At 44.6% G+C, this 15,026-nt stretch overlaps 1 protein-coding gene across 1 annotated transcript in view; it reads left to right on the top strand.

The window, feature by feature from the left end:
- The first annotated feature begins 420 nt into the window (after positions 1-420).
- The window catches only part of RANBP3L (RAN binding protein 3 like), a 69,078-nt gene continuing 54,472 nt past the window's right edge, over positions 421-15,026 (top strand). Inside the window, exon 1 of the mRNA XM_019531965.1 lies at positions 421-518. Coding sequence (XP_019387510.1) covers positions 458-518 — 61 coding nt within the window. The 5' untranslated portion in view covers positions 421-457. The remainder of the gene's footprint in view (positions 519-15,026) is intronic.

The raw sequence follows: 15,026 nt of genomic DNA, 5'->3' as shown, positions 1-15,026 counted from the left end.
ACATACTATACAAGCTGGCTTCAAACTGTCAAGAAGCAGAGTAAAATTAACCTATGTAGAGCTCTGTTTTGTAGTGACCAGTCTGCTTTCTGTATCCCTATTAGTTTTACACACACTAACTTGGGTAATTCTACACTACCGCGCAGTCTGCAATTTAGACATATCCTCAGATTGTAAACTCTGCAGCATTCCTGGCTTCATGTCTTTCTGGGTAATGAAAATCCTGCTATAGGCAGGATTACAGGGCATTCAGAAATTGGGAGAGACTATTCCTGATTAGTTTTCAAATAAACTATTTAAGGACTTTGGATTAACTATGGAACTTTCCATTTGCAGAGAAAGATATGGCTCGTATGCTTCTCTGTAGATGGAAAGTTCCACACTTAATTAAACTCCAAGGATCTTTGGCTTAGTCTTTCATTTTTGTTCATCAGGGGTTCAGTGAGAGATTGATAAAATGTGTTGTAATGCTTTGCATTGGAACTCAGTTTTCTTCTGGTATTTTCAGCTTTTAAAAGGTAGGTAGTTGTCTGAGTGACAGAAATATACAATAGAAGATATGTTTTTGCTTTGTTTTGTTTTTCCATTCATAGCTTCAAAATATTTATATAATGAGTTCATTTAACATTCTCATCCATGAGCTCGTATACTTGCCAGCATGTTCAAATCTCTTCGTTTTTTATAAGTGTCTCCTTGAATCTTAATAGGCTGTAGGAACTGACAGGCAATGCTGAACAGTTTAGGTCTTCCAGGGACGTGTCTGGAGACATAATGCAGTGAAGAAATGTAGAAGCACTTTAGTTCTCAAGTGCAAAAGCTACAGTACTTCATTACTAAGGTTGTGGAGTTAAATTCTCAGGAAGTCAGGAAATGAAAACATGAAGTTTCTAACGGCACTGATTTTTTTTTTTATCCCTGTATCTCTGGTTAAGAGTGTAGGTTAATGTAATAGTGTAACTTATTCAACATAAACCAAAAATATGTAGTATGCCTGAGTTATAGTTACTGTTGCACCCTTTGCCTTTCCTTTCCTTTTTTTCCTTCAAATGCTCAAGAGCAATGTTGTGTTTACATTGATTTTTTGGGGGTAATTTCTATGTCATTTGAAATGTAAGGAAAATGAGGGAACACATTTTGGTAATGTTGGCATAATTTTCAATTTAAATGGTCCAAATCAAAGTTCACAATTTATTAAAAGGGAAGTGCTGGGGAATGTATAAGTTTCCAATTCAGTGCTGTTGTTTTTTCCTGGATTTTCTGGGCTGGGTTAATGGACCAGTAGTGCTGCTACTTGCATGGTGATATCTAGAACAACAGCAAATGATAAAACTGGGATTTCTCCTATAGGCTTCAGTGAGGTTAGGATTCACTCCTGGTTCTTATATGCAAATCATTCAAGCATCTGCAGCTTCTGGGCCTAACATCAGGACAAGGGAGAATGGACATCAGGCACATGTCACTGGCACTGCAATTATTTTTGTTACAGAAAAAATGTAACATTAATAAATAATGTTTATAGTGAATAGTTACAATAAACAATTTATGACAGGTGTTGCCCAGTTTCAGGTTTGTAAAATATCAGTAAATCAAACACAGTTTTATTCAAAATTTATTTTTTTGCAAAGATCTTAGTTAAAATTGGATAAACTAGAATGTGGAATTGAAAAGTAGATGTGAATCTCATTGCTTGACAAGGTTCTTTGGGTAAATGTGATATCCTTTATTAGACCAACTAAATAGTTGAAAAAACTGTTCTTTGCAAGCTTTTGGGTACAAATGGCCTTCTTCAGGTAGAGGGACAGTTTGCCTCAGGCACCTCAGGAAACTCTCCCTCTGCCTGAAGAAATCTTACAAAGAACAATTTTTCCAACTATTTAGTTGGTCCAACAAAAGATATGACATTTACCCAAACAACCTTGTCTGCCTATGTCCTTAGACCAACATGGCTGCAAGCAAAACCCCCAATCTCATTGCTCGTTATATAACTTTGCTTGCGTAGGGGTCGGATGGTAATGAGACAGCTTATGTCAGGTAGAGGGAGACACACACGCACACATGGCATAAACAGAGTGGAAAGAGAAACTCACTGAGAGACAAATTATGCAGGTTCTGATATGCCAACTCAGTGTGTGGTACGTTTCAGCAACAAGGCTGACAGACATGCCTGGGACCTAGGATGTAAGCGAGCTTTTGTTTGTATCATTTGCTTGGGGAACTAAGATTTTCTTTGTGCAAAACTCAGCTGTTTATTTATCATGGTTTTCATTGATTTGATCTTGATTTTGAAGTAAACATTATTTTCTTCTACATTTAATCCACCAAGTCTGCTTTGGGATTCCATGTCGCTGCACCTGTCCCTGTGGAGCTGGATTACATTGCCTTGAGTACCAGTTGAAAGAGCTTGCAAGGGTCTCCCACCCTGCTGCCTGATAAGCAAGAAACCCAAACTTTGATCCTCTCCTACAGAACACTATGGAATTGTTTTCACTCCATTTTTGCTATTAAATATTGCAGGCACATGAATTAAGGGAGCAGGCAACACTAGCACATGATAGAGTCATGTAACAGTACCCTAGCATAGTAATTAAAAAAAAAAAAAGCAGAAATGAGAAAAATCTCCAGGTTCTTTAATATAGAGAAGTAAGGCTACTAGACATAGTAGGATAGTGGTTCTCAACCTTTTTCAATTCAAGGCACCCCATGTTCAACTTGGGGCACGCCTCATTAGACTTGAGGTACCACTCAGAAAATGCCAGCTCTTACCTTTTTTCAGGCATAGGGAGAGTCTGTTGGTGTTTGTGTGCTCTCCTGGGTAGAATAGAAGCCAATGTGCAAAATGCAGCACTGTGAAAATGCAACATTTCATTTTCACAGACCTGCATTTTGCATATTGGCTTCTATTCATAGCATATCATTAAAAAGATTGAGAAATGACTTGATACATTATAGAAGGATCTTTACAAAACCCAAAGGCACAGCCAAGCCTGGAAGCAAGATTATGCTGAATATTGTTAGGGAATTGTTATTAATAATAAAGCCATGCTCCAAGAAAGGCATTATTTTTTGAGTTTAGCACCACAATCCATAGTCCAATGGACTGCAGAGGAGGCTGCAACGTTCCTCAATCTGGGAATGATACAGGTGCCAGCTGAAATTATTCTTTCTTGAAGTGTTTCACATTCACATGTTCACCAATACTGGGAGCCATGCTGGAAATGTGATCCAGTAAGTTGGGGTGGAGGGGTGGGATCAGGGGGAGGGATTAGCTAGTCTGGGATTAGCTGGAGAGTTAGTGGGTCCAAAGAGAGTTGGCAGAACTGGGGGAGATGGAGGGTGCATAGGAGGGATTGATCTGTCTGTGGGAGGGCCTGGTGGGGGTTGTTCATCTGGAGGTGGAAGGGGCCAGAGGGCTAAAAATAGCTTGACTATGGGGGAGGGGTGGAAAAGTGCAGTCCTGAGGCTGCGCTCTATATGTGTACACAAACTCAGTTAGATTGGGCACAGGTGATGGTGGTGGTGGTGGTATCTAGGTGGTATACCTCCTCAGGGGAGCTAAGGTCAGACCAGCCATTTTTTGTCCAATCTAAAGTCGCTGGTCATATGTACAGCTGAACACTTAGATCAATCTAACCCTAGTTAGGTTGATCTAAGTGTAACATCTGCATGGCATAACTTTCCACTAGCCAGGATTTTACTGTCTTTGTAAAAATACTTTCATGTTCATATTTCTAACATTATAGTGTATAGTATATTTATTAGGTAGATCTAGCAAATAAAATGTGTGTTTTGGTTCAATGGCGTGAAATGTATCCTAGTAATTCCTTAAAAGACTTTAAAAAGTAGCACTAGATAGACCACATGCAGGTTTAAGCAGCAATGCTATGTTTAATTTATTTTTATTTACTGTTCTGTGATTAAAGTACTTCAGTAACTGAAAGGTCTTTTTCTGCATATAACATCTAAAATAATTTCCATTTCTAAAGCATAACAGAATTACTTGGAAGCATTGTTCTATGACACAGAAAAAAAGAAGCAAATAATTGGTAACAGAAGTTTACCACTAGTCAGAATAGCTATGTGTATAGAATTAAAAGTTGACATATTTGCTATTGGGGTTTTTTTGTTTTATGTTCAGTATGGTCTTCCATGTTGCATCATAACAAAGACAGCTGTACATAATAAAAATGGGTATTTGGAATAGCAGGCATGTTAAAATACGAAGGAGGTTTCAGGATGTCTGGCCAAGTTCAACTGTAGTGCTACTTGGGGCAACTCATCTGAAGTTGGTAGAGGTCTGCTTGCCTCCAAGTGCTGAATCTGTTTATTATTTGTAGTTATGAAGGAATTAGAAACAGTTCGAAACTTGAATCCTTGCTTAGTTACCTGGACAAATGATTATGGCAGTAAATGATGGGTATTGCATGTACATACCTGCACGCACATATTGAGAAAATATGTTTGAAAAATGTGGCTGTGGCATGGCACTGTTGGTGACTGCCACTTTAAGGGCTGGAGCAGTCAGCAGCCAGGTGCTTGAGTACAGTGGCCATTTTGAGACCCTGGATATATATAGGGTGAAACAGCAGTTTGCTGCTGGCAGCTGTGAGAGACATTAGCTGGTGGAGCTGAGGTTCAGGAACAGCTTGGAGGTTTATGGGCTGGGGCTATAGGGATGGAGAAGGCTCCCGGTCCTGGGCATCACCTAAAACTGCACCCTCCCAGGGATGGGGTCTCTCTCTGTGCCCCCTGGCGCTGGGCTCTCCACAGCCCTGTCTCCACGCCCCCTGGTGCTGGGCTCTCTGCACTGTAGCAGGCCCCCAATGAGGCCTCCTCCTTCCCCAGTAGCCTCAGCCCGATCCACTGGTATTATAAAACAGCAACCAAAAATATGAGTCCCTGGGTTATAACATAATACAAGAAGTTCAGGGTGTGTTCTGTCCCTTTAAAAGATTCAAATGTCTTCCCGAGCACTAAGTGCCTTGTAGGCAAGGGTACCTGGTGAGCTCCTGGAGCCCCATTAGTCTTAAGTGCAGTATATCTGGCAGTTGTAGCTTCTCTAGGCAGTTTCCTCCCTGGAAGCTCCTTCCCCTTTGGCTACTGGCAGGGAACCGTCTTTCTAGTCCCAGCCCTGGGGTTTATATGTGCCCAGGGCCCTGCCTCTTCCGGTCACCTGACCAGCTGCAGGTGCAGGCTAATTCCCTCCTTAGGCCTGCTGCCACAGGAACCCGCACCTGTGGGGTTCCTGCCTGACTGCTAGGGCCCTCTCTCTAGGCAGTTTCTGCCCTTAAAGGAGCAGGCACCTTAGTGCCCTGCTACACTAGGAATCATGAGTTCTGTTCCTGCTTCTACTGACTTCTTTCAGCTATTACTATGCAAGGGCCCATACTTATTCTAGAAGATACTGGGTGCATCTACATGAGACGTTTACTGACGAGTTGACTAATTACCCTGCAGTAAATGTCTCGTGTCTATACTTGCAGTACTATTAGGTAGGAGTAAACTAATTAACTCCACAGCAGGATAGTACCTATAAATACAAGTACAATCCTGCTGGGGCGTTTTTTGCTTTGCAGTTAACACACATGTAGATGGTGGAGGGGCTGGCTGGAGCACAAGGGGTATTTCAGTGCAGGGGCTACCTACTGGTTAGACCCACACTGGAGCACCTGCATGCCCCAGCTAGCTCATTTGCAGCTCATTGAGCTAAGATGGAGCAGCCCCAGGCTGGCAGGCTCACCTCTGCCAGCTGGGTCTGCTTTGACCCAGCTCTTTATCCTACACTCCTGGGCATACCTGTAAACACAGTACCCAGGAAGCAATGAAATCCAGTGCAATGAGTGCCAGAGTTTATTGCTTTGACTTAATTGCATGTATAGAGGTACACATTAAATATCATTACTCCATTTTACAACTAAGTGAGAGTTTGCCCAAGATTACTTCAGGAAGAGCGGAGAACCTAATATGGCCAGTTCCAATCTTACCTCCTCAGCCGCACTGACTGCCAGAATGAATGCGCTAAGTTTACAGTATGTTATCCTGATTGTAACTCCTCCGGGAATGGTACACTGGGTTTCTTATCTCTAACACTGTACTGCTGCCTAGCAAATCACCATGCTGTATAAGTCAATGGTAAAAGTTATGAGTCATATGCCTCATAGCGACTGGTCCACATACAAGATGAGTGTTCCTTTAGCTCAAGGGGTAGAAGTCTGGATTATATAGTGGAAAGTTAGGGATAAGAGTTTACACTTTGCTAATGAATCCTGTGGGAGGTCCTTCTGGATATAGTGGAATCTATTTTCCCTGGTTTTTTTTTTAATTAATTACAAAGTTCCCACAGAAAATATTTAAAAAAAAAATTCTTTTCACGGTTTAATTGACTAATTTTTTTTAGGCCATGCACAACAAAATACTAGTGTTTCCTATGGTGGTAGTTTGTGACAGACTTTGAAGCTTGTGTCACACATTGATGCGTTTGAAGAGGGCGTGATTAAACCAGGGATATATAGCACTGAAAGAAAAGTTCTCTGGCCACTTGAATTAAAAAACTAACTCTCTTTGCCAGTAGCATTAGTGGTAAGTTATCTATCTGAACAAGCCACCAGAGGGTGACACAACACACTTCACCATGGTGTTGTATTCGATTTGGTATTGAATACCCAACAAAGTCATGGAAAAGAGAGCATTTTACAGATTAACTTCAGAGAGATTATAAAGGTTTTTCTAAGGGTAACATTTAGGTTTTCAAGGGTCTAATCAAAAGCCTGTTGAAGTGAATATCTTCCAAATGACTTGACTGGGCTTTGTGTCAGTTCATAAAATATTGACTTCTATACAGAAAGGTTACTTACTTGGAAATGCACATAATGCATATGAGTATGAACTGTCCCATGCTATCACTATAGAATATTCTCTTTGGAAATCGCTTGCATGCAGCCTCTACAAAGCATACTTATGCATTTAATCCTTAACTATAAACAAATTACATCTGCCAAAATTGTTCAGGAAAACAGCAAAGTTTAACTTTTATTATATGAAGTCAAAAAACAGCAGTCTAAGCCCTATTACTGAATAAAGAATTTATGGACTATGGTAGGGCACTGTTGGTGCCTGCCACTTTAAAGGCTGAGCCAAGTAGCTAGCAGGTGCTTGATTGCAGTGGCCATTTTAGATTTCTGGCTGCTTATATAAACAGAGCAGTGGCCTGCTGGCAGGCCAGGTAGAAACATTGCCTGGCTGCAAGGCTGTATGCAACTTCCTGGAGGTAAGGGCAGGAGCTTAAGGGGATAGTTTTGGAGGCTCCTGGTCCTGGGCAGGACCTAAAACTATACCCTGCTGGGAGTGGGTGGCTTGATAGAGCTCTTGGTGGTGTGGAAGCCCCCAGGAAATGCCAGGCCAGTTACCATCCTGGTGAAAAGGCACCTTAACCCCAGCCCTCATCATCGGGTGGGTGATTTGAACTATCTAATTCAGGGAAGGCCAGGTAAGCTCCGTGAGGTGCCTAAGCCTACTGGGGTGAATGACCCTGTGGGGCCAGGCACACTTCATGAAGCACCTGAGCTGGGAATGGGGGACCCTGACCCCTGAGTTCAGGCAGGTGGCTTAGTCTTAACCAAGGGAACTGACTGCCCAGTGCTGGGGCCAGGACCCAACTAAGGACAAAAGAGCCAGGTGCCTAGCACAGGGCACGCCCATAAGGGCAGAGAAGCTTGGTGTCCCGACTGGCCTGAGATGGGGCCAGGGCTTAAAGGAAGCTGAAGGTCCCAGGGTAGGGGCCACAGCTAATGGGCGAAGGGACAGTTGAGTTAGCTGCCTAAGATGCCATCTGTGAGGCTTGGGCTGTGGTATAGGGGAGGAACGGAGCCATAGATAGCATCCCCGGGCATCAGGGCAAGAATGGGCAGCCTCCTGCCTAATTAACACCTCAATTATGTTCCATCAAGGCGTGGCAGATGAGACAGGTGGGCGGTGTGCCCAGAGGCAGGTGAAGAAATTAGAACTGTGACTAGTTAGAGAGCCCCACTTTGCCATATGGACTATCTCTATTTTTAATAAACATTAAAAAATTTCAACAAACCTGAGTTGAAAAACTATGAAAAACGTGTCTAGTTGGTGCCATTGGGTAAGGGAAAAAGCATTTTTCACCAAGGAGCAGAAGTCTGCTAAAACAGCAGAGTTCAGAATCATTTCCCAAACCTTTCCAAAGTGTGGTGACATTGAGTCGTATGGTTTTGGTTGATGACCATTCCTATATTCCCATTTTAACATGAGGTTTATGAAAACAGCATAGGATCAGTATTAATCAATTGTATTAGAAACAGATACTTAGGCTTTTTATAGTTTGGCATTCAAAGAATACCACTAGCTTATGCTTCTAAAACACAGTGGTGCCCACAGAGCTGGATGAGTGGCACAGAGTTGACCTGTGTTGAATCTGGCATATGGGGCTGGTCTGTAGGTCCAATCCAGCATGTGGGCCTTGTCCATGCACCTGATTCAGCACATGAGACTGCATCATTTGGCTCATGGGGCTCCTCCTGGGTACAAAAAATTGGTAAAAGGATGAGTGGCAGCAGCTACTATATTTCTGAACCCATGAGTAGCCTGGTGGGTCAGATGATACAACTCCATGGGAAAGATCTAGCCCATCGGGGGGATCTTGGTCACCCCTGTTCTAAAACATTTTTAGGTCTGTAATTGTGGTTCATGAAAACTAATTATTTCATTTCTTTCTTTGCTATTGCTGTTAAAGGTGACCTACCAAATAAACTTGGATTGGTGCCATTTTTTGCCCATACATAATGTATAGCGGTGGCCCAGTGCGTCTTAAAACATCTCGTTAAATGTTATCACTTATATTAAAAATTCAGCCTTACTAGGCTTTAAGGGCAGAATGCTCCTAATGGGAGAGCTCCCAAGTATTAATGCAAAAAATCAGTTTGTCTCACACAGCTGTCATTAAAATGCAGTTAAGGAAGACCCAGGAGGGTTGGCTCTTTATTCTAATATAGTATCACTTGAGGACATTTAATTGTGTCATCAAATGAAATATGGTTTGTATATTTCCTCAAAATGTGTGCATGTAAAGACAAGGATAGCATCATATGCTACTTCCCAGAAGCCCCCAAATCTGGGCCATCTACATATCCTCTTCTTAGGGCCTCACATCAGTCACTGTAAATGGTTGTCAGGTGGCAGATCATGTGGGTGAGTACACAAAAATCATTTCCCATATTTTCACACATTTTAGAAAACTATTAACCATTATCCATCCCACTTCTGCTCATCTCATGTCTTGCATCAGAAAGCAACAGCTTAATAGAAAAGAGGAGAAGCTGGTTAAAATGGTGAGTGATAATATTTGAAGGCAACATGTGATAATATTTGAAGGATGTTCCTGAGCCTCAGCTCTTTGACATGGATTCAGATTGAACAATTCCAAGGTTCTGAAATGTTTGAATCTAACACTGCTCCCACTAACACTAGTGTCCGTAACACTGTCATTGGCTTTGATAGGAACATATTTACCATGAATATGTATATGGGCTATGATAGAGCATTTGTGCCCCACCTCTGCATAAGGCAGAAAGAGGATGAATGCCTTAAAAGTTGCCTGGGTTTCCAGACTGGAAGAGAGAAGTTGGAAGTTATGGTTTGTGAGGATGTGGGCCTGTCCCATGTGAACAAGGGAAAGCAGCCCAACACTTTCAAGGAGTGGAGCCAGCTTCTGGGAATGTGACTCAGTTTGGTTCTTCTCTGTCCCCTTCCACCCACAACACATGAACACACAACTTCACACTGCTAAGAAGCCAGTGGTGCCTCAACTGGCAAGTTACACATTGAACTTGGGACATTCTTCTGTCTGATCTTTGGTTATACACTCCAACCTCCTCCTTTCACTCTCCCACACACTCTCTGTGCTGTTCTCATTCTTCCATTATTTTCTCTCTCTTCCTTGGGCTACTGTACTCCTTTTTGCCTCTGCCTTCCTCTTTGCTTGTCTCTTCATATTGCTTCTCATCAATCTACCGTAGGCCTTTCATATGGACAAATGAAAGCACAAAGAAAGAAATAACACTAATGAGCTATGTTCCAACAGCACCATAATCCCTTTCCATGTGCAATCTGCACTTCTCACCCACCCTTTATTTTTGTCTTTTTAGATCATAGAATGTAACGGCACTTTCTGGAATGCCTCTTAAGGGCAAAATCTCTTTCTTGCTATGTGTTTGTATGGTGCCTAGCACCTCTGTCATCTTGACTAAGACTTGTGGGAACCATTGTAGTATTAATAATGAACGTCAAACAATAAGGAAAACTTATTGAGAGAATATAATGAAGCAAACAGGTGAAAAATAGAATGTACTTGCAAGTAGCTGAATTTATCCTTTGTTTTATTCTTGGCTTTGATGCAGTAGCAGTGGTATAATTAAGGATACACTCGGGCCCAAATAGTTTAAGAAAAACAGAGAACTCAAAAAAATCCTGGCCAAGTTCAGTTTGTTTGGAATACTTTGACCTCCAAGAAGGCCTATGTTCTGCCTCAAAAATCCCCGTCTAACGGTAAATAGGCCCAAATCTATTTCCTGCCAGCTGCTTTTATGTCAGTTCATTCCCTCATTCTCTGAGGGAAGCAGAGACATAACAACCAGGGCAGCTCAGTGCCCCTTGGTTGAATGCTTAACTAATTTGGGTCAAACTGGTTTATGCAACTTCTGTCCCACACCCCTTGCTGGTTGTCGCAGGGCACTAAGGTGCCTGCTCCTTTAAGGACAGAAACTGCCTAGAGAGATGGCCCTAGGAGCCAGACAGAACCCCCACAGGTACAGGTTACAGGTTGCCATGGCAGCAGGCTAATGAGGGAATTAGCCTGCACCTGCACCCAGTCTGCTGACTGGAAGAAGGCAGGGCCCTGGGCACATGAGCCCCAGGGCTGGGGCTAGAGGCAGTCAGTTCTCTGGCAGCAGCCAGAGGGGAAAGAGTTTGCGCATAAAAGCTCCATGGACATGCTTGACTGCCTGTCCGTCTGCTGGTAAGACTAATGGGCTCTAGGAGCAACTAAAGTGCCTGGGGACAGGAGGCACACATTGCTGAGGGAGAAACTGGCCCTCTTTAAGGTGTAAAGTGTGGCCTCCAGTGTTGTTGGTATTATTATTGTTAGGTTATAGCCCAGGGTCTCATATTTTTATTATTGTTTAATCTGGTGGACTGAGCTGAGGTTATTGGGGAGGAAGAGGCTTCATTGGGGCCTACTACTGTGCAGAGCCCCAGCACCAGAGGGCGCAGCAACAGGGGTGAGGAGACCCCAGCACCAGAAGGTGCGGTTACTGAGACTAAGAATCCAGTGACAACAAGAGGCTGAACTAAACTGAGGCCTTATCTCAAGAGATAATGTCTAAATAAAATCTGTGAGGCATGGGGTGTGGGACCGTTTTGGAGCCATGCATCTAGCCCATAAGGCTTGGGGTGTCTTGTGAGGCAACTGCTTAGCATGGGACTCAGCAAGGGGTCTAAGGATCCTTCGAGTTTAGTGGGGTTCATCAGGACCATGACTGCATAACAACTTGAGGGCAGCCTCCCTATCTACTATCTTAACCAACAAAGCATGGTAGGCAAGACTAGAAGGCACCCACAGAGTGAAGCTGGCATGGTCGCAGGACCCTAGGGGCATCATGGGCATCTCTAGGAACTCCACCCCATGACACTGGTTTAAGTTAAATCAGAGTCCTCCAGCATCCCAGCATGCTCTGCAGCCCTGGGATGGGCTGGGCTATCTGTTCCAGCCAAGCGGGGTTGACCCCACCTCCTCCTCCCTACCTGAAGCACTATCATTGCTCTGGCTGGCTGAGAAAAGGGTGGGGATGGGAAACACTTCTCTGGAGTGCTGCCAGGTCCTTACCAGGAGTCCCCAACCCCCCACCCCCCTCGCTGCTCCAGCAGCAGAAATGGAAGCAAGGCCAGACTATGGTAGCCTGAGGGGAGTTTTTTAATACTCCCCATTGGGGGAGGGGGAAGGGGCAGCATAGTCACCAATAGGTTCCACTCATGCAGCCAGGGCTGTGCACCTGGGGCTGTGGCAGCCAGACTCCAGTAGCCTGAGGGGAAGGCGGGGTTTAATCCTCCCATTGCAGACAGCAGCCGTGAGCTTGCAGGTGGGCTGCATCTGCAGCACAGCTCCCTGCCCCTTCCACTCCACTGCTACTGCCACTGGAAGAGGAACTATTATGGCAGGTGCAAGTGAAGCACTTGTCACCCACTGCCTGCTCACGGTGCCACCAGGCGCTTGGGGTGGGCAGAGGTGGGGGAGGCAATGGACCACCGCAACCTGGGAGATTGCCTATCCCTGAAGAAGGGTGTTTGTGCCCGAAAGCTTGCAAAGAACATTTTTTTTCCAACTGTTTATTTGATCTAATAAAAGATATCATATCTACCCAAAGAACCAGAGGGTAGATTTCAGCTAGATATCAGGAGGTGCTACTTCACAGTCAGGGCGGCTAGGATCTGGAAACAACTTCCAACAGAAGTGATGCTGGCTCCTACCCTGGGGGTCTTTAAGAGGAGGCTGGATGTACACCTTGCTGGGGTCATTTGACCCCAGTACTCTTTCCTGCCATGGCAGGGGGTCGGACTCGATAATCTGCTTAGGTCCCTTCTGACCCTATAAACTATGAAACTATGAAACCTTGTCTGCCTATGTGCTTAGGCCAACATGGCTACAAACAACAACAAGGAGAAGAAACAAATTGCTGGTTTGTTTATGCTGTTACTCATACAATATCAAGAGACAGAATATTCATCACTTCATGATCTTCAAACCAATTGACTGCCTTTTTTTTACGTTTTTATTTTACAGTTTTAGGTACTGTTATATGCTGATCCAGTTGCTACTATGTGTATAAAGTTTCTATCTCTTATAGGAGTTCCACAAGAAGAGTGAATGCAGTGTCAGGTCACTTTATTTAATAGGGTTGGCAAACTGGTCAAATGACCAGTTGAATACTGTCAATTGACTAGTCAACTGAGTACATATTTTTGACTGGTCAAAGATTAGAGAATTTTACAGAAAACTACTTTTTTTTGTAGTTTTGTAGACAGAAACATTATTTTTATTTTTTTTACACATTTATTAATGGAAAATGTGTGCTTTTTTCTGTGTATTATTTTGACCTATTGGCAACTCTTTACAATTTTTTACCAATATTTGACCAGTTAATTGAACTTTATTTGACTGGTCAAATACCCAATCCTACTATTTACTGACCCAGAAACACTTATAAAGTTAATAGATATAAACTAACAGTGCTTAGCCTTCTGGCCCTGCAGATTGGATCAGCAATGTGAGGCCAATTCCCAGTTTGATCTGGTACGCAGGTGCTATCCGGCATACTAATTTAGACCAACACCATGCTAGCCCAGTTTTGCACACCGGATCCAGCCATATGCCAGCCCAAGCCTGTGGGTTGGCACAATCTAGCACATAGAGCCATATCATCTGACCCATGGAGCTCCTCACAAGTCCAGAATTTTGGCAGCAGGAGACCTGTAATTAATGCTCCCAACTCTACTCACCACCACTTTTTTTGTACCTACGGGAGACCCACAGGCCAGATGACATGGCTTCACAGGCCACATCTGGCCTGTGGGTCAGAGGTTGAGCAGCCCTGGTATAAGCCATATGTAGAACTCACTCCATCTGTTAATAACAGTAAAGGCCATGAGCCTTTTGACACCATGAAATTTAAAAATCCCCATAGGCAACTTTACAAGTTTAGGCCAAGATAGGGGATTGGCTAGCAACCAGCCTCTCCTTGTTTGTATACATCAGCTAAGGAAAGAAGTTACATATAAACCAGTGTAAGTAATCAGAAACTAGTTTAAACCTGTAACAGAACAGAAGCTCAGTGCATATAAATCAGTTTCAGCCTTTTTGAAATTGTTTTTAGATAAACCTGGATGAACGTAGCCTCAGACTTAACTGATTTAGGTCAAACCAGTTTATGCAACTTCTATCCCATACCCCTTCCTGGTTCAAGTTAAACCAGAATCCTCCCAGCATCCCAGCTTGCTCTGCAGCCTTATGCTGGGCTGTGCTCTCTGCTCCAGATAGCAGGGCTGGCCTTGTCCCTCTGCTCTCTAGCTGGGGGCAGAGGCATGGTCAGATGTGAGCTGGAATGGCCCCCTGAGGTGAAGGGATCAGGGGAGGGATTTACTCTACCCTCCCCTCTCCCACTGGGGACTGCAGCTGAAGTCTGCCTGGCCAGGGTGTAGCAGCCCATCAGGCATTCAACCAGGGGCAGGGGCATGGCCAGAGCCAGTCACCATGGCATCACCATCTGTCTGCCTTGCCCAGAGATGGGGCTGAGCTGGGCTGGACTACAGAAGCTGCTAAGGGCAGGTGCACAGTGGCTGGCGCAAGCTGGGCAGCAGGGGCTAAGCCCTTGGCTCGGACTGCAGGACATGGGTGGTGGCTGGCTGAGTAGTGGGCTGCCTGACCTGGCTCAGAGGCACCAGCAGGCCCAGAGCCTGGCAGCCGCCTTCCACAGGGGCTTGCAGCCCACACCACACCCTTGTCCTGTGCAGCACCTGCTGGCCGAAGCCACACCACAGGCTTTGCTGGCCAGGGCTGGCAGGGCTCTCCTGCCCCCCTCACCTCTAGCTGCTGCTGCCACCACCACTGTGAAGCTCTGGGTGGGGGGGGAAGCTTTAGCTCTGCAGCACACAGCTCCGGATCCAGCTCTGGCTGCTTTCCACCCTCCCACTCCCAGCAGAGACTGCTCATCACACTGGGTGGGAGGAGTGACTGGAGTTGGAGCCTGAGCTGGAGGTGAGGAGAGCAGAACAGCCCTGCCGGGCCCAGCCAGTATGCGCCTTCTTCTTACCAACAGCAGCTATTCCCCCTCCCCCACCTGTCCCTGCTCCAGGCGGCAAGGGGGTGGGGGTAGGTTTAGCCCAGAAGCTTCTGCTTAGAGCATGGAGATGTGACTCTAGCTCCAGCTGCTTTCCACCTGCTCCCCACACCCCCAACC

The sequence above is a fragment of the Crocodylus porosus genome, unplaced genomic scaffold (genome assembly GCF_001723895.1).
Source record: "Crocodylus porosus isolate Cpor-Errol unplaced genomic scaffold, CroPor_comp1, whole genome shotgun sequence".
Lineage (NCBI taxonomy): Eukaryota > Metazoa > Chordata > Crocodylia > Crocodylidae > Crocodylus > Crocodylus porosus.
Note: the sequence above shows the minus strand (reverse complement) of the source record. Positions and strands in the feature narration are given on the sequence as shown.